At 36.8% G+C, this 25,280-nt stretch overlaps 1 protein-coding gene across 1 annotated transcript; it reads right to left on the bottom strand.

The window, feature by feature from the left end:
* Nucleotides 1–934: 934 nt before the first annotated feature.
* On the bottom strand, nt 935–19,962 carry DDX52 (DExD-box helicase 52). Its single transcript, XM_010949180.3, has 15 exons — nt 19,815–19,962; nt 18,544–18,739; nt 15,124–15,251; nt 14,349–14,534; nt 12,594–12,737; nt 11,809–11,920; nt 10,945–11,017; nt 10,241–10,444; nt 8,996–9,086; nt 7,282–7,404; nt 7,000–7,150; nt 6,758–6,833; nt 5,395–5,466; nt 4,748–4,840; nt 935–2,148 (listed from the first exon to the last, which is right to left on the bottom strand). The coding sequence occupies exons 1-15, from the start codon at nt 19,899–19,901 to the stop codon at nt 2,091–2,093; spliced, it is 1,794 nt and encodes a 597-aa protein (XP_010947482.1). The 5' UTR covers nt 19,902–19,962; the 3' UTR covers nt 935–2,090.
* Between the last annotated feature and the right edge of the window lie 5,318 nt (nt 19,963–25,280).

The following is a 25,280-nucleotide window of genomic DNA, read 5'->3' as shown; positions in this document are numbered from 1 at the left end:
CACAGCTGCAAAGCAGCAGGACCAGGATCCAAATCCAGATGTTTGACTTCAAAGTCCTTGCTCATTTCAACTAAAGCCAGCTATTTATCACTTTATCATAATTGTCCACTAATTTCATTCCTTCCCCTCTTTAGAAGAGACTGTGTAGCGGATGTTCCCATTGATATAAACTGATATACTAAATTCAGTATTAATCCATTAACTAACCAAATTGATACAGGTTTTTGTAGCCACTTTAAGGATGGGTGGTTACACAGGAGAAAATACTGAGAACAAGAGGGAAAAAGTCAAATGAAAGGAGTATATCAAAGATCACAGAAGACATGATTTTTGTTTCTGCCTGGAGTACTTTGTTTTCCTTTACTTATTGACTGTTACATCTGTAAGACCCAGGATGTCAGCCTTCCATGACATATCCAGTCCAGGTTAGATGCTCTCCTGTAACGCTTCAGCATCGTGGCTTTATGTTTAACACAGCATTTACTACATTCTTTGTTCCTTTGCTTTATCCTCAACACTACACTGTAAGGGCACAGACTATGTTATCAAGCCTTGTATTCCTAACCAAATACATAATGTTTGTTTAAAGAGAAGTTATAACATGTCAGGCACAGTGCTAGGTACTCCTAATCTTGAGACATAGTTGGTATTACCATCAGTTTCACAAATGAAAAAACAACCTCTGAGAAATGAAAAAAATTATTCAAACAACTGGTAAATGGGTAGTACCAGCACACAGAAGTCCAGAATATATTTTGAGTCAAGGATGTGTTTGCGAGTACAAACAAACAAAAAAATCACAGGCTTGTATTTCTTGCACCTTGCAGCAAGAGGTCTCTATTTACATAAATTCTGAAGATGACCAATTTTTGTCCTATCTAATATATTTAAGTTGGAGTCTACCTGTCCTGACTCGAGAATAAAAGACTGAGACTAAAGTAAATAAATAAGTTTAATTCAAGTGCTGCTGAGAAAAGGTTATCTATATAGTATTACAATATGATAATAACTAACATTCCTGTTAGGTACCATTCCAAGTAACTTACAGGTATGAAGTTGTTGTTTTATTCCACTGTACAAAACTAGCAACTGAGAGAAATCTGCTAAGAGTGAGTAGTCTCCATCACTGTATAATCATAATCCTGTACCTTTGGCAGAGACCTGTGTACTAAAGGATGAAGGGCCATAAAGCCTCAGGAAACATCAGCTGTAAGAGAATGGGGCCAGAGGTATATCAAGTAACAGGAACATTCTTCCTTATCAGGATAAAATGTTTATCAGTTTTTGAGCAAAGTCATCTCGAATGGAAAGAGATAGGAAAGAACATGGCTAAATGACAGAAAATGAAGAAAAGGAGAGGCTGACCATAATCTTATAGTTGCAACATTATGACAGGTACAGTATGAGCTATGTTACCGGTGAGGGATAAGATATTTAATAGACCAAAGAATTTAAAATCCTAGGGAACTTGAATAACCAGCCACATAAGAGGCATTTCGTTGTGGCTCATACCACAAAAGGCCACCAACAAATTATGAAATAGTGAAATAATTGAGCAGTAGGTTTATTCTTGTTAGACAGCCCATGCTGCTTCTTGTGCATTCAAAAAAACCAACAAACCAAGAAACCAAAAAAGAAAGGAAGGAAGAAAGGAGGGGAAAAAAAGCAAGTGGGAAGGGGCATTCAATCGCAAAGCTTTACTTTGAAATGTGGTTCCAGATGCCTCTCCACAGCATTCATGACACCTTCCTTCACACTTGAAGGGAAAAATCCATGAGTTCACCACATTTGGGTGTTGTTATTTTTAGCATAAGCATTTGTTCTTCTATAAGAAGTATCTCTCTGGATTCAAACCACACAAATTTCAATGAATGTTATTTCCATTGTATAATCACTTAAAAATGACCTACAAACTGAACTTGACATGATGCGCTGATAATTTAGGATCATTTTTCACCAGTCCGGTGTTCTTGTGGTTCATTTCAAATGTTTGGTACAGGTGATTATAAGATGATGTATTCCATGAAAACAACATTCATACTGGAATCATAAAATTACATTTGTGAGACAGTCTTTTTGAAAGTCTGTTTTTAACTTTTGTCCTCAGGAGCTACTTTCTTCTTGCTCTTCTGACCAGTGACCTTTTTCCTGTGACAATGAAAGGGAAGTTGAATTAGAAATTTTAGTTAAAAAAAAAAAAAAAAGAAAGAAATTTTAGATATAGGTACTCTCCAAAACTCCACCAGTGTAATAAATACTGAAATCTACCATATAATCAAGTATATGAGGCACTAGGAAGACAAAGATGCTTTAGACATGGTCTTTCTAAAGAAAATCATGAACACTTAAGTGAGATAGAAACATCACAACAAACTACACTACAACATGCCATAAAAGACATATTCTGGTCCTGGCCTAATAGTAAGAGTTCACATCAAGTGCTAGATGCTGTTATAAGTGCTTTACATGTATCAACTTAGGTCATCTTCCTAACTTATGAAAAAGATTCTATTATCATCCTCGTTTTACAGATGAGGAAAATGAGGTAGAGTGGTTGAGCAACTTGCTAATAAATGTTAGACATGAACTTTTGACAGTCTGATTTTAGAGTCTGGTGAATCAGCTAAGTGTTAACACAGGAAAAGGAGAAAAGTTTTGAGAAAATAATCAATATGTGCAGACTATTGTATAGTAATACAAAGTTCTTGGAGGTATATTAACTCATTTACCCCTCAACCAACCTTGAGTTGAGGAGTTGGCAGAGTTGGTATTATTTATATAAATATTCCTATTATATATCGGGGGAAAGGGGCTTAAGAGAGGTGAAGTGACTTGTCCAAAATCACACAGGAAAAGGTGGTATGAGAGCCAGTTCTTCTGGCTCCGAATCCAATCCCCCCCACCTCCCACTACAGCTGGTTGAGTTTGCAGTGCCTGAACTGAGGTCCACTGGGCAACAGGATTCAGGTTTATAGCTCAGCTAAGAAGCTAGGCCGAAAGATATGGATTAATAGTTATCAGCATAGAGCTGAGGCCACAGATGTGGGTAACATCATTAAAACATCTATAGTGGAGAAGTAAGACAGAGTCAAATCAGGTCTTGTTTGTATCTATGTTAAGAAGTACAGCCTTTAAATGGTAAGAAAATGGAGAGTCAACCAAAGCATCTTTAAGCAGGGAACTAGTGACAAGGTTTATACCAAGTGTCCTCAGTCTTTGTGGAACTTTAAGTTTCAATAACCTCAGAGCATAAAAGCCACAAACTTACAAAAATCAACAATTAGAGTGTAATTACCTAAAATACCAATATTTCTTATTAAAATTCAACATAGCCACGATCTCATGCTCTAGTTGATTTTGGACCTTCGTAAAAACTTTCATCAGCTGCTGCTCACTGCCTGAAAGGACTGCACTTCGAATCATAAGCTTTAAGATCACCCAAAGAATGAGGTTCTGATGCAGTGCCACAATTCTGAAGCGGCCCACCACAAGAAAAAGTCAAATGAGACAGGGAAGGAGACCAAGCAGGGCAACCTTCTCTACCAATCCAGTGGTCTAAGTGTCACTCAGGAACTGTTACCACAAAGAATTGAAATTAAAAAATGTATTAAGAATGCACGAAAGAACAAATGACATTAAAATAACTTTCAAATGATACAATTGTATAAGTTTGCCACATTTTTTTCTCCCCAAGTTATTAAAGTTTAAAACCACTAAAACTTTGGGACACTCTGCACACTCTATGTACCTGGGCTGAACATGACTTCCCACAGTCAACGCGAATCGTCAGGCAGACTCTCACTCGGAAAGAATGCGCACTCCAGTCTTCTCGCCTTTCTTCACCTCCTTCCTTCTATGTGCCTGAACTTCACCTATCCTTGAAGACAGTTCTACCTCCTTGAAACTTTCTGGAACTACACCAATCCATAATGATGTTTCCCTTCTCTAAACTTCTATTTTATTTAGAAGTTATTCTCTACATTTTTTCATGTGCATTAATCTCCTTTCCCCAGCTTCAGGAGAGGATTCTCATTTTACATCCATTCATACACCTTACTACCATCAAGTACCTCGCAGGTCAACAGGACTTGGTAAATGCCTAACACATTGTATGTGTTACATATTAACTGGTACTGACAGAATTTGAAGCGTGTCATTTTCCTTAAATAGCGGAAAGAATAGTACTGCTCAGAATATTTTAGCTTACCCCTATCAAATCAGGTAGCTTCCTGGGAGTGACAGGCAAAAAAGGTAGTCCTGTGTGGATGTTAAAAAATCTATACCTTAAAATCCTCAAAAACTCAGATAAACCACTAAAATTTACCCAAGTCATACTGTTCAGAGGTGTTACAATGTGCTTCTGCATAAGCCTAAGGTCTTAATGAAACCCTACCCAGAATGTGGGGCTTCAAGGAAGACCCCATCAGTGGGAGTCAGTAGTCCTAACTACCGGCCGCAGGAGTATGCTCAGGTGCAGGCCGTGTGGAGATGGTGGACAGTGCAACTCTAATTCACAGTGAACTGAAACCATATTTTCAAAGACGGAGAAAAACAGATCGCTAATATGCGCATACAGAAGAATTCCAAGCTCCCAAATCATAGGCAACCAAAGATATATTACTTTTATTACATTTTATAATGGACTGTAGACCTATCAGTTCCACTTCTAAAAGTTTAGCCCACGGGAACATAATGCCTACTGTAACTATACGACCGAGCCAGACAGTCCCCTTCCCCATATACTTACTGTGTATCCTTAGCTTTTTCTAAAAAATATTTTGGAGTTGTACTAATGCTCTCTCTCTCCAAAGGCTTCTTAATCATCTTTTTCTTTTGTTTGCTGCAAGTTACAAAGTAAGAGAAAAAAGAATTGAACTAAGTGCAACTTAGTTTAAAAGAGCTAAAGCTAAAACTAGTTTAGATTCTTGGTCACAAAATTCATTTCTTTTATCCAGTTTCCAGTGACACTGTATCCACTTTAATATACTAGGTAGACTAACAGAGGTAACCCAAAGGGATGATAAATTCAATCAATTTTTAAAAGGCACTGATTATGATTAAAGTATGTCTTTTGTCACTCTTGTATCCTATACCAACAAACACTAGAGTTTGATTTCGGCCAATTAACTGCTTTTTACCAGTTTTATGAACTAAAACAAAATCTAAGCCTATTTTACCCATATTGAATAATATTGAAAAAATTTGAATACATAAAATTTCAAGGATTAAAACCTGACAAGGAAAGAACATACAGCATTAACAAACATTTAAAAGGAAATTTATCTTAAAATGTTCTAAAGGGAGTAGTAGTGTTAGAACAATAATGTAGAAGAGTATGAAAGCAAGAATGTATATGCAGAAAGAGAGAGGCTCCAGGTAAATTCAAGACTGTACCTTAGTAGTTTTTGGAAACCTTTTATGTATTCTGGTACAGGACATCCAGCCTGCTGTATAACATTGGCAACACTGAAAAAGACATCCATAAATATAAATTTGTATCTTACCAGACTGACGTTTATATACTTAAACCCTTTGCACAATACAAGAGCAACTAAAATACAAAAACAGGAAGGTATTCTGATATACTGTCAATTATCACTAGATGCAATCACATTGGATTATGGAGAGAACTGTCCGCTGGACTGAAATCAATGCATTGATGAATAATTTTAGACAGCAGCTTATTTCTACTCAACATTTATCAAGCCCAAAAAAGCTACTAGGCCCTGTCTTGAATGAGACACTGACTGAAGTCAGAGTCAAACTTAAATTTGTGAAATGATAGTGCTTATTATGGGCTTAGCATTGTCTCAAGCTTCTCATGTATAGTAACTTCCTCAATCCTTACAACCCTTTGTAGTAAATACTATCATTATCCCCATTTCCCAGATGCAAAACTTAGGTGCAGTTACACTGAAATGGGGTTCATCAGATTCACATGCTTGCAGTCCCTGAGGAGAACTTAGGTGAATCTAGGCTGTTGGAATATACCCCTGCTACCCATCATGGAAGTCTGCTCAAAGCAAAACCAAGGCTGACAGAGCCAAGGCTCAGAAGGCGCAAATCAAAATCTTTGCCAAAACTGATACATAGATCAAAGTACAAACTGCCTCCATCCATAACTCAATTTCATTTGTCACAAATGTGAAATGTTGTCAATTATCATCAGCCTAAAATTTCTATAGGCAACCAAAATGTAGGACACTGAAGTTCTATATTAAAATCTATGATGATAGGCTGAATTAAGACTTGAGATTCTAAAAGTATATCTATCGTAAGTTACCCAGGCTTCAAGGGGCTACAATTGAGTAATACTGGGGTGTGTTACTAAAATAATTCTTCCTACACGACAGGTGATCTTGGGACTAAATATAACACTCCATCTGCCCCTAAGAGTAATGGGAAGAATACATCATAGTAAGAGATCATTCTGACTGGGCCAGAGACTCAGGGTTAACTTTAAACTATTCATTACTCCAGAAACCTTAACATTACATTGTAAGTAATAACTGATGGCTAGTGGGAGAATTCGGCAAGTCTGAAACTTAATAAATATTCCACTGTGAATATTTCCAAAATCTAATAATCGAAGGGCAAAAACAAGGCCTTTTGATCATTTTTCTTTTTCTCACAGCTAAAATGTGGTTGATTAGTATCATAACAGAGTTTGAAACACAGCCATTTTGTAATTATCCATTAATTGTGTATAATTGATCAATTTTGCCAACTTAATACTAAGTTATCTCCCCTAATTTACCTTCGTAATAATGGTTTATCATCTTCTGTGAAAAATGTAACAGCTTTTCCTCTATGCCCTGCTCTTCCAGTTCGACCTAAGAGAAATCATACCATAAATTAAAAACTTGTTTGGGGGAATGAGACTTTCAAGATTCACATATAAAACTCACTGGATTTCCACAGCACTAAAAAACGAGCAAGCTGAAGGGAAGAGCAGAGGTGTTAAGGCAGACTAGTGAGGGGCTGGGGCACACAACTCACCTATCCTGTGGATGTACTCCACTGAGCTGGTTGGAAAGTCATAGTTGATCACCAAGTTCACACCTTTAAAATCAATCCCTCTGGCCAGCAAGGCTGTACAAATAAGAACCCAGATTTTTCCTGCTCTGAAGCTGTGGACTGTGTTATCTCTCTGGTTAACAGAACATATATGAAATGTTTTAGTACCACTCTAGGAATGGAAAACAAGGACTTCATAAATTTAATGTCAATTTAAAAATTTAGTTATTCTTTATGGCTTTGAAAGTATACATGTGACTTTACCTGTTGCTGCGTTCTGTCTGCATGAATAACATCCACGTTAATACCTTCATATATGAGCTCATGAAAAAGCTCCTTAGCCCTCTCAATGGACTGAACAAAAACAAGAACTGGTGGACTGAAACCCTGAAAGAAAGCACACATAACCCATAGGAAAGAATATAACTGCAGTATTTCATATGATTTTAGTTCACAAAATGACAATTCAATTTAGAAATTGCCAAATTTCCTAGACCAGTGGTTTAAATCTGCCTCTTTCTTCCTCACCATCCACGCTCTACAATGGATTCTTTCCATTCAACTTGAATGTACTCTCCATCTTGCTAATCTCAATAACCTTGTCTAAGTAATCCCTCTTCACTTTCTACAGCAATGGGTGTCCACTCCTTGAAATAATTATCTCTTTGCTTCTGTGCCTCAGAACTTTTTTGTTTCTTCTTAAAATATAGTAACTGTCATTTTAAGACATTATTTATCCTAACTGTGGGTATTCCACCAAAGCTTAGTCCTTGGTTCTCAGTTCTCTCAATATAATCTTATCAAGTTATATAAAATCTCAGTTATCAACTACCAGCTCTAAATAAATAATTTTTATATTTATACTATCAAAACCCCTCCTCTCTCAAACCCTTTCCACACACCCTTTCAGAGTCTAATGAAGCTACAAAGCTTTCTAACCACACATCCACACAAAATCTTACGTATAATTTCAAAAGGTTCACAGAATTCCTCAAGCTTATACAAGGCTAAAAATCCCTGATGTATAATCCCATGTGAGTATCTGTGAAAACCTTAAATTTCCTATTGACAAATAAATTTCATTAAGAACATTAGTAAAACTAACACATATAGCATTTATTATGTGCCAAGAACTACTAAGTATTAACTCATTAATAAAACAAAACCCCACACTCCAGTGTCGTATTCATTCTACAGTGCCCCAGTTCTGTAAGAAACCAGCAGGGGGTGGGGGGAGGTTAAGGGGGCAGATTTATGCAGGCATTCTTCGTTTTACTGCACTTCACGCTGTGTTTTGTTTTGCTTACAAACTGAAGGTCTGCGGCAACCCTACATCAAGCAAGTCTATTGGCACCATTTTTCCAACAGCACATTTGCTCACTTCATGTCTTTTTTAATAATTTTTTAGTTTTAATAATTTACACAGTATTTCTAACTTTTTCATTTATTATATTTGTTACAGTGATCTTTGATGTTACTACTATGACTTGTGGAAGTTCAGATGATGGTTAGCATTTTTTAGCAATAAAGCATTGTTTAATTAAGGTACGTACATTGCTTTTTCTGACATAATGCTATTGCACACTTAACAGACTACAACATAATGTAAACATAACTTTTATATGCACTGGGAAGCCAGAAAATTCCTGTGACTCGCTTTATTGCAATGCTGGCTTTATTTCCGTGTTTGGAACCAAACCCACAATATCTCCGAGGTCTGCCTGTATGCAGATGTGGAAAAAGGAGGCTTCCAGGGCATCAGGTAGGTCTTTTCCTAGCCTACCCCAAGCTGGGAACAGAAAACTTACTATCCTCTAAAAGGTGAGCCTCTCCCCTTTGAGACAAGAGCTGGCCCGATGTGCTTACTGGTTTACCACTGGATTACTAAATATGATACAGGAATAGCACTCAAGCCTCCACTAGTAATATAAGGCTTGGTGAACTTTCTCAAAATTCAAGAATGTAGTCCAAATTATACCTTTTTAACAAGTTCTCTCATGGCCAGAAGTTTTCCAGTCTCAGAGCCAACAAAGAGAAGCTCCTGTTCTACAGTCTCTACAGCAGAATTCCTGAGAAGAAAACATAACCTTGTAGTTTGCAAGAGCCAATTTTTGTTTTCCCCACAAATTCTAAATCAGTGAAGAAATTTACACACAACTCCAAAAGAATAAACTTTTCCACTGTCAATGTAAGTATTAATTACTTATATTTTAACTTAAAGACAAAGTTGTTATTTTTAAATGTTTTGTTCTGATTATGAAAATGTTATCTCAAGAAAAATTTTAAAAGATAAACAATAAAATGAACTGCCCACAATTCTACCATTTTAGAATAAACTTTGACATTCTGTTGTGTTCTAGTCATAAATTTTCATGTGTCTAATTATTTACTTACAAAATCTTTCTAAAAATAAAATTACTGGGTAAAATGAGAATGTTTAAAGGTTGTTACCACATATGGCTAAATTTTTTTCTTAATGATTAGCAAAGGTTTATTTATAGACAGTTGGAGGAGGGTATCTTAAGGGTTTCTTAACAGTCCATAAGCCATTACAATACATAGTATTATGTCGCAAATATTTTTTCCATTCTGTTATCTGCCTTTACAATTGTATTAATGGTGAATTTTTTCTGTTTTCTCTTTATACACAGGATTTTTAAGTTTAAAGTAGACAAGATATTCTTTACTGTTCCATGTGGCTTCTTTTTTACTTAACATGGTATTATTACAAGCACTTTTTCATATAGCTACAATCTTCACTCTTACCATTTCATGGGTTGCATTATAGTCTATCAATGGCAATATAATTTCTTGGAACTTTTTTCTATCCATTTAGCATAAATGCTCCCCAAAATAATTTTTAAAGGAATTATAAATCAAGTGGCTCAGTAACATCAGCTTCCTTCTCTGTGCCCCTACTTAGTTAAGTCATCAAAGAAATTAAACCCTTTCGGTGGCTACAGAGCTCACGTCATAATTTCTGGATGGAAAATATCAACTAAAAGCATGATGACAGGAAGATTCACATGACAGTATGAGAATCTTCCTTTGGAGTACTCTAAAAGAGAAAATCCTTAATCAATCTTGACTTTAAATAATATGTTTCTTTCAGTAAAATTCTCTCCAGTACTAATCTTAGGCCACACAACCTATCTCCTTTAGTCTAAAATAATGACTTGTATTTTTACAAGAAATCAGTGGGATTACATGGAAGAACAATTACCTTGCTCCAATGGATACAGTAATGACATTGTCCAGGTTGAGTTTGCACCACTGCTCAACATCATATGCAAAAGTTGCACTGAACATAGCTCTTCTGACCTTGTGGGATGTGCAGGCCAAAAAAATGGAAGCCAGCTGGTCTCTGAACCCAGTTTTGCCATCTTCAAACAGTTTATCTGATTCATCTACTACCAGCCACTCAACACTAAGAAATAACAAAAAAAAACTTAGGGGTATTGAACTGAAGGATCCAAGACACTTCACTAAATTGTAGGGACACATGAAGAAGTCAAACCACGGTGATACTTCTCAGATCCACATATCATACTAGAAAGAAAAGTAAGCAGGAAAGAGGTAAAAACAATACAAACATAAATTAGTGCACCTATTCCATCAGCCTCAAAGATATGAGGTTCCATTAGCAACGACATAAAGAGTTTTACATAAACCTTATGAACTCCATCACCATTGCTGAAAGATGTGAAAATTTCTAGGGGAATTCTGGACTACCTGCTTATCAGACTCTGCTGACCTTCTTCCAGACCAGATAGTTACTTTTCTATGAGTTTAATAAAAACCATTATTCTCAGTACCAATATTGGAAGTTGGCAGATAGCAAGCTCCAAAGGGCAATTCAAGTAATTGAAGACAAAATATAATCAACTAAGTGAAAAACACACATAAAAGACATAACCTTATCTGTACCTTGTTAACTCTATTCCTGGAGGATCTTGCTTTAATAAATAGATTAGTCGATTTGGAGTAGTCACAAGAATATCTATAGGAAAAACAAATGGTAAAAGTTGCAAAAACAAGATTCGTCCCTCTTGAACTAGGGGAGTAAGCCTCCTGAGTTGCAGCTAATAACCTCAAGTGGGGAGCAGGCGGAGTGGGTATACATGCTACCCCGACAACACAAAGTTCTTCCTTATCAGTAAGCTAACATACATATTTTTTAATCCATCATAGCACAGACTATATCCATACTCTCCTTTTATATATTTGATCTGCCTTCTCAGCTTCTAAGAGACAAGAATGTTATAATCCAACAGTTTAGTTTGCTTTTCAAACATGTGTCTGTTTTTCAGGAAAATACTTTCCTTCAATGCAGTTTTACTCAGATGATCAAGATAAAAGAAAAATAAAGCAGATTAAAAATCATAGAATAAAGCAGGGATTCTCAGCCTTGGCACTACTGACATTTTGACCCAGATGGACTCTTTGTTGCTGGAGGCTGTCCTGTGCATTGTAGGATGTTTGACAGCATCCTGGGCTTCTATTCCTATACTAGTAGCACCCCTCCCCAGCTGTGACAACTTAAAATTTCTCCAGATACTGCCACAGATCCCTGGGGTGGAGGGTGAGGTGGCGATGAGGGGCAAAATCACATCTAGTTGAGAACCACTGGTATATATTTATATAACTACTGGATGGGAGTGGGAAGGAGAGCTCTTCCAGCTTCTCTAAAAATCAAACTAACTACACTTTAAAAACTTTTAGGTGGCAATTAGGATATTTGTAATTTCCAAATCCCTTATAAGCTCTATACCTCAAGGATGAACCCCTTACCAAATTTCTTGGATGATTTAGGTCCAAATTTCTTGGCTGCAACTGCTGCTTTGTGGATCATGTGTATCCTGAATCCTGTTCCCTCAGATATTTTTACTAACTCTCGGTGAATCTAAAACAGAAAATGATTAACCCGGCTGCTAAAGTACTTGGATAAAGTGTACAGTCTCTTTTTCCTTATTAACAAAATAAATCTATTATCAACCCATGAATTTCTGAAATTAAACCCTTAATAATCTGTAAGTTAACCTGGAATCTCAGCATTTTGGAACCTGAATGCCTAATAAGATTCAGTAGCTTCTTCAGGTCTAGTAAACTCGTTCTAAGAGATAAAATCAAAACTCTTCCATTCCGTTACACATTGTTTTTAGAATGCAGTACTGTTACAAAACTATTTCATACCTGGCATGTTTTTATATTAAGCTCACTGGGAGGGTGGAGCAGACCACTGTATAGTTCTACTTTCTGAAAAACTGACATGGGCTTTCATTTTTCTAGGTGAGAAAAATAAGTTTTAGAGAAGTATATATTACAATATCCTTCCAACTTTAAGGAAGAGCTTATACCAAAGTATTAATGTTAAGATCATCATGTTTTAGAAAATTACAAGACTTAAAATGACCTGCCCATATGCAGTAAGATACAGAAAAGTGTGTTTTCTACAGAATACTTAACCATGACAAAGACACGGGCCTTACTCTCTTGAGACCTTTTTACTACCCTCAAATAAGAAAGATGACTGGAGCAAATACAAACACATCCTCTTCAGAAGCTACAAGTCATACCTGGCTGGCAAGTTCTCGTGTTGGTGATATAATCAGGGCTCTGAAGCCTTTATTTGTGGGTTGTTTCAGCTGCATTAAAATAGGAATGCTAAAAGCTAAAGTCTTTCCAGATCCAGTAGGAGCAGAAGCCAGAAGTTCTCGACCCTAAAAACAGTATGTTAAGAAAAGGAAGAGTACATAAATTTTGCAGAGCCTGGTCAAATAACGCTACCAGCCATAAAAATAACAAAATTATACATAATAAATTCAATCACTCACATTCCCATCACTCTTCTAACATCTTCAATATTCACTTTTCTAACATCATCCATCCTCGACACCACTGCCCCAGTGGAGTTTCTGAGCATTATCACTAAAGTTCATTTGAACTGGATAAAGAAAGTGCATAACTAAAATCCAAAGATAACTGACAACCTCAATTATTTTCATTATTTTCATTTTTCTCCCCCCTAAACCTCTTTATCAAAGGAAAACCACAAAACCAACTTTTTGTCCTGATGACTGCACTGCTCTACCCTTATGGAAGGCTTTAATATGCAGCAGAATGGCTAAAGGTAAGAAATAAAAAGTGGTGATAACCTGAGTGACAGAGTCATTTATAGGTGACAATCTTCAAAAGGTACTATGATTCTTAGCTTAAAGCTTAGGTCACCATAGAAGCAATCTTACATGAGAATTAAAAGCGAATCTACTATAATGTCAGCCAGCGTCATTCAAATATATTCTCATTCTAGTTCCCAAAGGAAATGAAAAAGATTAGTATGGATGAGGAGGGCACTCATGTTCTTTGGCAACCAGAACTGAAGGCCATCTTTGGTTATGTGGAGGGAAAAATGTCAGCTCTCATCACTACAAAAAGAAACCTCAGAAAAATTTAATTTCCAAAAATCTAAGTTAACTCATACCTCTATCAACAGTGCATAAACAAATTATGGTGTATTCATACAAGAGAATACTACTCAGTAACAAACTGATATATGCAACATGGATGAATCTCAAAAATAGTATATAGTGAAAGAAACCGAAAATAAAGGAAATAGATAATGAATGATTCCACTTACACGATATTCTAGGAGAGATAAAACCAATACATGGCAATAGAAACCAAGTGCTTACCTCTGGGCGGGGTGAGGTTAGGACTAAATGGAAAGGGTATGAGAGAACTGTCTGGGGTGACAGAATGTTACACGTCTTCACGGGGGTGATGGATACATAGGGTATGCATTGTTGAAACTCACTGAACTGTGCACTTAAAATTTATGTATTTCTTGGTACTTACATATACTTCAATAATAAAAAGTCTTGGGATAAAAATAAAGTCAGGTTATGTACAAGAATTCTGTATTTCTGAAATCGTTCCTGGATATTATAAGCTACATCATGGATGGATGAATAGAACATATACCCTAGCCTCAGAGGGTTAACACGCTTAGTAAATGGAAAAGGTAAATATAATTAATAAAAATACATGGCAGTGTAAGACAAAATGTAAGATAAATGTTGCAAGAAAAAGAAAACACATGGAGAACTGGGTGGTAGGGGAGAGAGTTCTGGTAAAGGAAAAAGATGACATCTACCGGTAGTGATCATGACAAGTTTTAAGAAGGCACAGGCATTAGAGATGGACCTTAAAAGCAGGGAAGGTTTTCAACAGGAGGTGGTAAGTAGAAAGGAAGATTTCAACAAGGGAAGGAAATGAACACACGCACATACAAACGAGGAATGTCAAGAGACATTCTAGACCTTCATACTCACATGCAGCATAACTGGAATGGCTTGCATTTGGATTGGTGTAGGTATCTGGAAGCCTGCATCTAGAATGTTCTGAAGCAGTCGAGCATTGATTTTATATTCCTCGTCAAGTTGCTGAAATGTAGCAATTGGGTCAGGAAGATCAGTTCCTTGGACATGAATTTTATGTTTATTCCGCAAGAAGTTTATCTGGAAAGAGAAATAAAGGAGTCACCGTGGATATGGTCAAATACGGTGTTAGATGTTGTAAAGCAACAGTAACAGTTTCTGGGATGAGCGTTAGCAGCCTATGAAACTTTCTGGTTAAATTTCAAGCCCTAAAAGATAGAAATACTAGGTATAATTCATGCCCTTTCACAGATGGAAGACCTTCATAACAGCGAAAGCTATCAATCCAGATTTCTTCACATTAATGTGTCAATGCCATGAATAACATGCTATTCATATTAACGTGCTACTGTCATAGTCATAATCTTACATAAACTTCTAGAGGGCAGGCACTGAATCGATCTATTTTCTTTCTGCAGCATTTAGCACATAAGTGCCAATGCTTTTTAATGTTCTACCCTAAATGTTTTACTTATTAAAATTTAGTGCCAAAAGTAGAGTCAAGTGACGTTGATTTGGTTTGTTTCCCATTCTCTGATCCAGACAGTCAAATTCGGGATGCGGGATTACTGAAGTGAGATGAACAATACTCCCCATCTGCAACTCGGCAGGAGTGCAGGAGACACTACGATGGTCGGAAAAACTCCTGGGGCAAAGACGTTTTTCTAACCTTTTCTGTCCTGAGCTGCTCCAACTTTCCTGAAGTTAGTTTATTTTCTTTTTTGGCTTTCTTCTCTTCAATCTTTGCTTCCACAGATGATATCCATTGTATAGTAGAAACTTCTTGAGAAATCATTTCTAAAATATATTTATAAAAAATTAAAGGATTTTAAGTGCAACATCTTTAGCAATACCTTCATACTAAACAAAAGAAAAAGTACTAGCGGACACAACCTGATAAAGTAATGTGAGGCATAAAAACTGGGAAAGGAGAGGCAAGCTCTGTGTTGGTAAAATCAAAGCTCTGAGCTCACACTCTTTTTAAATTATCTCAGCTGTGTAATGTGTACATGACTGTATACTTGAAAACAATAAGGAATTTTCTGAAAAACTACTTAAACAATAGGAGATTTCAATGACGCATCCAGCTTTTCTATATCCAAACCACAACCAGCTAGAAAATAAATATGATGTAAGAAAAGATTTCACTTTTAATAGCAAGGAACACAACTCAATATTTAAGGACTTCTCAATATTATAAAGAGAAAAAGTTCTCACTAAACCTATAAATAACACTAATTCAATGAAAAGTAATGATAGGATTGTTTTAGTAACGGGACTAGCTGACTTTAAAATTTACATGGGAAAGTAAGTATGTAAGAATACCTAAACAATTCTAAGAGTAATGAGCAAAGACTACTTCTGGAGTTTCTTTTAAATTTTTTTCAACTTCACTGATGCATAACTGACAGAATAAACTGTATATTTAAAGTACACAATTTGAGGAGTTTGGACATATGTATACACCTGTTAAACCATCACCACATTCAAGGTTATTTCCATCATTTTCCAAAATTTCCTTGTGGTACCTTATAATGCATCACTCCATCCCTGAGCAACAATCTGTTTTCTGTCACTGTAGATGAATTAGCTTTTTTTCCTGGCATTTTATTTAAATGGAATCATACAGTATGTACTAAATATAGTCTGGTTTCTTTCACTCAGGATAGTTATTTTGGGATTTATCCATGTTGGAGCATGTATCAATAATTTTAAACTTTTAATTTATGGTAGTATTCCATTGTACAGATATACAATTTGTTTATCCTTCACCTGTTGAAGGATATTTGAGTCATTTCCAGTTTGGGGGCTATTACAAATAAAGCCACTATGAACACCTGTGTACAAGTCTTTGGGAGGACACAGGTTTTCCTTTCTCTTGGTTAAATTCTAGGAGTGGAAACAGATAGGCCACATGATATGCATGTTTAATTAAAAAAAATTCTTTTCAATTTCTACAAAAAAAGCCTACTGGAATTTAATCTAAGTATGCACTGGCTCTATAGATCACTTTAGGGAGAAAATATCTAGTCACCCAATCAATAAGCATGGTATGCCACACCACTCTACTAGAATTTATAACGTAAGGCCACATTAATTAAAACAGGCTGCTACTGGTATATGAACACAGAAATATAAACCAACAAAACAGAATAGAGCCCATATAGAGATGGGAAATAAGTTTACAATAAAAGTTGCATTTAAATCTCATGGGGAGGGGAGAGTGTATAGCTCAAGTGGTAGAGTGCATGCTCACCATGCACAAGGTCCTGGGTTCAGGTCCCAGTACCTCCTCTAAAAATAAGTAAATAAGTAACTAAACAAATCTAGTCTCCCACCAAACTAATTAAGTAAATAAATCACTCCAAAAAAAAAAAAATCCAGTGGGGAGAAGATGGATTATCAATATATAAGGACAATTTGCTAGCCACGTGGAAAAAAAATTAAATTAGTTCCCTGTTCATTCCTTATACCAAATAAAGTCTAAGAGGGTCAGAGATTTCAATATAACAAAATGAGAACTACAAGTAAGAAAACATGGGAGAATTTTTTAAAAATAAGCTTAATGCTTAGAAGGCAAAAACAAAACAAACAAAAAAACCATAAAGGAAAAGATAAATTTAACATATAAAATGGAAAAAAAAAAGATAAAGATAAGTGACATGTGACAAGCTAGAAAACATATTTGTAAACATAATATGCTAGAACAGAGCTAATTTCCTTAATATATATAAGGCCTAATAAATTAAGAAGAAACAGAAGAACAATAAAATAGAAAAAATGTGCAAAATACATGAGTAGACAAATACAGAAAAAGAAAACTCTTGTACATTGCTGGTGGGCACCACAAATTGGAATGACTTAAAAAAAATAAAATTCTGTTCCCTTTTATGAGACAGTTGGCATTAATCATCACTAATCCACAAGACTGTGAATTTTCCAATTAAAACTATGTACGTCTATACACATTTGTTGCTAAATAATTAGAGAGCATATCTATGTGTTTCTGCTTGCCTACTATTTGAATCCTTTTCTTAAGATGGTATCAGATCTATTTTTTTAATCATCTTGGTAGAAGGCTTTACTAAACTTCTTTGTAGCCCAGAAAGTAAAAGGATGTTTATTGCAACACTCTTAACAGCAAAAGTGTGTAAACAAGTAAATATTCACAACACAGGAACTTGTCAAATCAATTATGGAACATACAATGTGATACTATGCTGTGTTAAAATGAACAGGGCTGTGCACTTCCTACTGATTCCAAACAATCTCCAAGATACATTGTTGTTTTAATAAAGGGGGAAAGGAAGGGAAGGTTCAGAACAGAACAGCATATAAAGTACACTATCATTCATGTTTTTTTTAAAGGGGGTATAAATACATGTGAATAGACTATCTCTACAAAAATACGTAAGAAATTGATTAACAGTGGTTGCCTCTGGAGAAATAGGGGACTAGAGATAAAAGAATGGGAAGAAAATTTACTTTTCATCATTGTATAATTTTTTAAAAGTGTAATTAGTTGCTTTATTAAAAAGGTAAAAATGGCTAGGAAACTCAATAGGTGTTACAGACAACGAAAAAGATAAATACCCCTACAGTCGAGTACAGGAAAAACCTTGTGAAAAGTAGGCAGAGTAAAAACAAACAATTCAGAAACTTGAAATGTAAACATCCAGTAAAGCATACAAGAAGATGTTCTACCTTACCAGTTATCAAGAAAATATAAATAAAAAATAGTTTCACTCATTAGATTGGCAAAAAAAAAAAAAAAAAAAAAAAATTGTACCCAGCATCAACATGGCTGTAGGAAGTCATTTTGCAGTTATCTGTTCAAAGAAAGAAATGTGCAGACCCTTTCAACCAGTGAGTCTACTTTTGGGATGCTAATTACAGAAACAATAGCAGCTGTACAAAAAGATGTATGTACAAGTATCTTTATTGTAGCAATATTTATAATCACAAATACCTGGAAGCAACCTGAATGCCATCAACTGACAAATGGCCGTATATTATGTGTGTAACCATACTGTATTTTTCTAATTGAACAAAAATTAAATAAAGAGAAAAAAATAAGCCAAGCGCTAACCTGAAGTCATCTTCTTCCTCTTTTTTTTGTTCTGCTCCCTCTTCCTTTCAGTTAGGCTCTCTTCTTTTTTCTCTTCATCTTGTAGTTCCTGATGAGTTTTCGATGCTCCACAATCACCTGGGACAGACTTGTTTCCAAAAAAGTCCAGTCCCTGCAGCACCTCTGAAGAACCAAAGTCATATTTCCTTTTCCCTATCTAAAACCCAAAAAATTTTAAATTAAATCTGTGGACAGACTAGCATTGTTTTCACCTTAGCAGTATTGGCAGTAAGGATGTGGGTCCAATGACTCCCCATCTTTTTTATTCTTTCACCAAATATTTGGTGAGCTGACAAGTGTGTTCGGGCATATGGAATCCAAGGTGATACCTTTCCTGATCTGATAACAGTAATAATAATAATCATAATAGCAACCAACACTTATATACATTTATCAGCATAGCACATATTGTCAGGTAGATTTCCAAGCATGTTTAGATACATTAAATCACTTCATCCTTCAACAACTCTAACAAGGTAAATAGTAATATTACAGACGAGACAATCGAGGTACTAAAAGGTTAAGTAACTTGACCAAGGTCTCAAAATTAGTAACTGGAAGCTCCATGATTTGAACCTGAATAATCTGGTTCCACAGTTCAAACTCTTCATAACTACACTATACCGTCAGAGAAAGAAAAAACACACGTGTTGCGCACACACAAAAATGCCTCTAGTCCAACCATCAAGGTTGACAGTCAAGATTTTCCACAATTAGGCCCCAAATACTCCAGATATATCATTCACTAATTTCCAATGTAGATCTCCCATCTCTAAATCGGTCTTCTCCGTGGTTACTTAACAGGGCGTGGAGTTGCGGGAATAAAAAGAACCATGCCCACTAAAGCTACACCCATGCCAAGACAAATCTGGGGAAGCTATAGTTAAAGAAACTCTCTCCGTTTTGGGTTGTCTTTGAAATTCCTTTCCACCACTTTCGGAAAAAAGGTTACTTTTGAAAGAAAGAGTCTACCTGTGCTTTGAATAAACTCGGAAGCGGGGCCGAGGGTGGGGAGCAGGGTAAATGTTTCCGTGCTAGACCTAGCTAAGTCTACAGAAGGATGGGGAAAGAGTTCATTCAGAAGGCTGCGGTAAGCTGAAAGCCAAAGGAGGGAAAATGCCCCACAGGCACGCCACGGGATCTCTGAGCACTGGCTCCCCCAGCAGCCGGTTCCCTCCCCGGCTCCTGCCCCTTCTCAGTTACTCGGGCTTCTCACACTCTGCACACAATACCTGGAACCGGGCTGCGTCCGCCGAGAAGCGTCTCACATTGAACTTGGCCCCCGCGCCGAGCCGGCGAAACAGATCGGGAGCGTCCATCTTTACCCAGAAAGCTCCGCGGCCCCAAGCGCCTGCGCAGAGGACTTCCCCGCCCAGAAGGTCTGGGGCCAAACTGTGGGCGGAAGTGGCTCGGGGGGGCGGAGCCTGGCGGCTGTGAGAGTCGAGGCAGTTCTATCGTCGTAGAGTCCGTCGTCATTTATTTGTTCTTTAAAAAAAATCTCTTATGCCGATCACTGTTCCAGACTTGTACGGATCGTTTGGTAAACAACACCCCAGGAATCTCACCTCAGGAAACTTACATTTTAGTGAGGACAGAAGATATTGTTAACAAATAAGCAGGATAATTTCTGAAAGAGCAAAGTGCTATGAAAAATGAAACAGTGTAATTGATAGAGAAGGGGAAGAGGAGTTACTTTTTGGTAGATTAGTCAGGTTCATTCTGATGAAGTGATAATTGATCTAAGAGGAGGCAGCCCTTTCCTGGTACGGGGAACAGCATTCCAGATACAGAAAACACACGCCTGAAGGAGGAAAAGGTTTGGAACCTTGAGGAAATAAAAGGCCAGGGTGACTGGAGCCAAGTTGCAGTGAGGAAGTGTGATACAGACAAGGTTGAAAGGACAGATGAAAACCAGATCTCAGACTCTTATAACAAGGTCATGGTAAGGGATTTGGATTTTAATCTGAGCACATTAGGAAGCTATTCAATTTTTTTTTTTTTTTTTTTTTTTTTTACTGAGAGTGCAACATGATTTCGTTTATCACATTTTATATTTATTTTCTTTATTGTATTTGTACTGTACAAAGTTACTTACACACTGCAGAAGAGACTTAATTTGCTTCACTGCTGTATCCTCAGTTCCTATGTTCTCTCTATAAATATTTGATGAATTAATGAGGGAATGCTTTATAAAATATTACTCTGGCTATTTGGAGTATGGAGCATAGAAAGGGTAAGAGTGGAAACAGGAAGTCAGTCAAAATAGAAATGATGATGGTGCCTTGGACAAGGGTGGTATCTGTGCTGATGGAGTAAAACGGATAGATTTGGGGTCTATTTTGGAGGTAGATCTAAATGCACCTGATGAATTTCATGTGAAAGTGAGAAGGGAGGACTCACTACTAGGTTTATGGTTTGAAACCGTGGGTAGATGGCATGCGATTTACTGAGCTAGGAGAGACTGAGGGAAGAGCATCCCTTTTTTTGGTGAGGATGAGGCATAGGGGGTGGAATCACTTGTTATGTTTTGGACATGTTAATATGCCTCGTTGATTTTAAGTGTAGCCATCCAAGTAGGTAGTTGATTGCATAAGTCTGAAGCTCAGGGGAACAGGTCAGGGTTAGAAAAATAAATCAATATATAATATAGAAGTCATCAATATATAAGTGCTACCATATCAAATAAGCATTTAATTTATGAAAATTGAGTTGTGCATATTCAACCAAAGAGTGTGAGAAATACTTTAAATTATGTGATCCCTTTACCCTGAAGGAAAGCACGTGTTGGATGAGGATGAGATAAAGGATATGAATCTGCTATATCCTCAGATGGATTCAGTCCCTAATTCCCTCTTACAGCGCGAGCATCTTGCTTTTCCAATTATGTCTCCTCTTTAAAAACAAGTATTTTTCATGAAACATAACCCCCTAAGTGAAAGCCCCAAGTACTTCATTTACTGCTAAATAAAAAAAAAAAATTATCTCAACATAGGAGAAAAAAAACTGACTTGAGTTTTTTAGGAAATGGAATGTTGGTCTTCAATCTGGCACATCAATATGGCCACAATCATGCATAAAATCAACGTGTCCAAAACCACAACTTCCATAGTTTATGGGTGATTAAAGGAATTTCCAAGAATAAATTCCATTTCATGAGTTTTTTTAAATGAGCTGAGTTTAGAACCCAGTCCCTAGATAAGTGGTGAAAAACCCGTATCTAAAAGCATGATCATAAATGTGATCACTTAGAGAGACTGTGTGAATAGGGAAGAGAAGGGGACCAAAACACAACTAAGGGGACCCTTAGAGTACTCCAGCATTTAGGGATCTGGTAGAAAAGAATATACTTATAAAACAGAAGTTGGGGAAGAAGAAACTAGTGAGGCAGGCAGACAAGGAAGGTGGTGTCATGGCAACCAGATAAAAGTTTCAGGAAGAAGGTAGTGATCAGCTTTTTCAAAGGCTGTTGAGAGGCTGAGGATGAAGTAAAAGATCATGCATTTGGCAACATGGAGATCACTAGTGACCTATACTATCAGTTTCAGTGGCATGGTGGATGGAGATGATTGAGTGGTAAAGGTGGAGAAATGGAGACTGTGACAAAGCCAACTCTTTCCAAAGGTTTAACTGAGAAGGAAAGCAGAGAAGTCGAGTGGTAACTGGAGGCAGATACGGGTTAAAAGGAGGGGTTTTTGCTTTTTGTTTTTGATGTTTTAAAAGATGGGTGCTAGGGGATATTTGTAAATTGCAAGGAATGATCTAGTGAAAAGATGGAAATTGTTGGTACAAGAGAAGGGAGAACAATGGGATGCACATGGGATGAGATTTTGTCAGGGAGGGTTGGAGGGCTCAGGAAATGATATGAAATATTCTCTAAGAGCAGGAAAATGAGCTAGCTTGCTAGGAAAAGACATACTATTGCTGGGCAATGAATGCTCATTTGAGTTGGAGACAATTAATGAAAAAGAGACTAATCAGCATGATTATATGGGTGGTGAAGAAGTTTTATTTTTGGATTTACCCAAAGTTAAAGTTTTTTCAGGTAATGATAGAAGGTTATGGCAGAACTTTTGGTATTCCCTCTCCCCACCAAAAGGCCTGCTCAGATTGATAGTTCGATTAGAGGTTGGCCTCCTGAGACCCGAGAAGGAAGGGAAAGTCCCTAGGAATGGCTCTCCTTATTAAGAATAATAATCTGGATTATATTAATAATCCAATTAGCTTCCCTTATTTCAGGGAAAATAATTGTATTGTTACATGCATGATATATATATTTTACTGTTGTAAGCACATAGGTGGAATTAAACAAGTCTGAGTTCAAAAATAATCCAGGATTATTTTTTTAATGGAGGTACTGGGGATTGAACCCAGGACCTCATGCATGCTAAGCATGTGCTTTACCACTGAGCTATTTCCATGCCCCTAGTTCCTCTATTTTAGCTCCTCTCCTGTTGCATTGTAATTCCATATCTGTCACATACCAGACTTTAAGCTTTTTGAGAGCTGGGCCTGTATCTCATTTGTCTCCCTATTATGTTGGCCCAGCATGGATGCTGTTTCACAGATCAGTGGTCAGTAAATCTTGTTGGACTAATAAAGTGAAATAAAATAGACAAAGATTCCTGAAACTGCCTATTTTGTGGATTGAGGACAGGAGCTATATCTTCTGTTTGTTTCTTTGTGATAAATTTTGGCTGAATGAGTAAATAAAGTCAAATGGAAACTGTCAGATTGGTATGATCTTCTACCTTGACAACGTCCAGCTGACTCATTAAGGGACCATTTCCTCTTGGGAAAAAAACAAAACAAAGCAATTTAAAACCATCGTCAGTAAAAGTGGTGAGGAAATTGAATCATGGTTTTGTATAACTGGAATTTCTCCAAAAACCAGTATGGTCTGACTGGTAGACACACATGGTTTCTCAACTGTAGCAAGTAAGAACACAAACTTTGTATAACACTGCAGTGGGAGATGGTTGGAAGATCTTGTTATGGACAGAGTCATCACTTCATGCCCTAAAAGTATGTTTTTGAAAATCTTTTTCTCCTCCACTCCCTGCTTCTCATTCAACAAACTTTGTTGTTGTTTACCGTGTGCTGGGCATGGATTCAGGCCTTGAGATGCAGAGATAAATTAGATACAGTCCTTGCTTTCAAGTAGCTGAAAGTCTGCAAAGGATAGTGACTAAAGTCTGCTAGAGTCTGTTTTCAAACAAAGCGAGAATATTCTCGAAGAACCGTAGTGTAAGTTACATACTTATAGAGGAGTTAGGGGATATTCGCTCTGTGATAAAGGATGGGATGGGCTTTGTAGGAAGTTAGGAAAAGTTTGTAGAGGAGATAAAGCTTGCATACCCTTAAAAAAATAAGATGTTGACAAATTAGACAAGACTTGTAAAGCTCTTCTAAATAAAGGGAACAGCAGCAAGAAATGTAAGGGGGCATGAAAATGCCTCCTGTGTCTGGGGATCTGCTCCTGGTTCAACAAATCTGGAAATGGATGCTGCAGCAAGAGAAGTTGCTGGACAAGTGGGTAAGGACTAGCTCCCATACACCTTATGGGTATACCAAAGACTTTGGACTTCATCTTGGAGTCACTGAGGGCCATTAAAGGATCTCAAGTCAGTGATATAAACAGTGTTTTAATTTTAAAGATCACTCTAGCAGCCACATGGAAGGGAGGCGAGTCTGGAGTCAGGGAGAAAAGAGTAAGGTTGCAATAGGAGTTTAGTGAGGAAAGAAGGCTGGAGAAAAAGGGAAGAGGAGAAAGGAGAAGATCTAAAGGACATTAAGGTGGTTAAGTTGATAGGACTCCCTTAGTGATTGGATGTAGGAAGACAGGGGTGGGAGAAACCTAATGTAGCTCCCAGGTCTCAAACTTTGGTAACTGGGTGAGGGTGCCTCTGTTCATAGAGATGAGGAATATTGGAGGGCTAGGTTTGTGTGAGAACTATATAATAAAGATTACTTTTGAATACTCCATATTGCTAATTTTCAGAGAAATGCAAATCAAAACTATAATGAGGTATCATCTCACACCAGTCAGAATGGTCATCATTCAAAAGTCCACAAATGATAAATGCTGGAGAGGGTGTGAAGAAAAGGGGACCCTCCTACATTGCTAGTGGGATTGTAGTTTGGTACAGCCATTATGGAAAACAGTATGAAAATTTCTCAAAAAACTGAAAATAGACTTACCATATGATCCAGCAGTCCCACTTCTGGGCATATATCTGGAGGGAACTCTAATTCAAAAAGATACATACACCCCAATATTCATAGCAGCACTGTATACAGTAGCCAAGACATGGAAGCAACATAAATGTCCATTGACAGATGACTAGATAAAGAAGCTGTGGTATATTTATACAATGGAATATTTCTCAGCCATAAAAAATAATAAAATAATGCCATTTGCAGCGACATGGCTGGACCTAAAGATTGTCATTCTAAGTGAAGTAAGCCAGAAAGAGAAAGAGAAATACCATATGATATCACTCATGTGGAATCTAAAAAAGAAAAAAGGAAAAAAAGGACACTATGAACTCACCTACAAAACAGAAACAGACTGGCAAACAGGAAATAATTTTATGGTCACCGGGAAAAGGGAGAGGGAAGGGATAAATTTGGTAGCTTGGGATTTACAAATGTTAGCTACTATATATAAAATAGATTTTAAAAGTTTATTCTGTACAGCA

Source organism: Camelus bactrianus, chromosome 16 (assembly GCF_048773025.1).
Source record: "Camelus bactrianus isolate YW-2024 breed Bactrian camel chromosome 16, ASM4877302v1, whole genome shotgun sequence".
Lineage (NCBI taxonomy): Eukaryota > Metazoa > Chordata > Mammalia > Artiodactyla > Camelidae > Camelus > Camelus bactrianus.
This window is presented reverse-complemented; position numbering and strand designations above follow the sequence as displayed.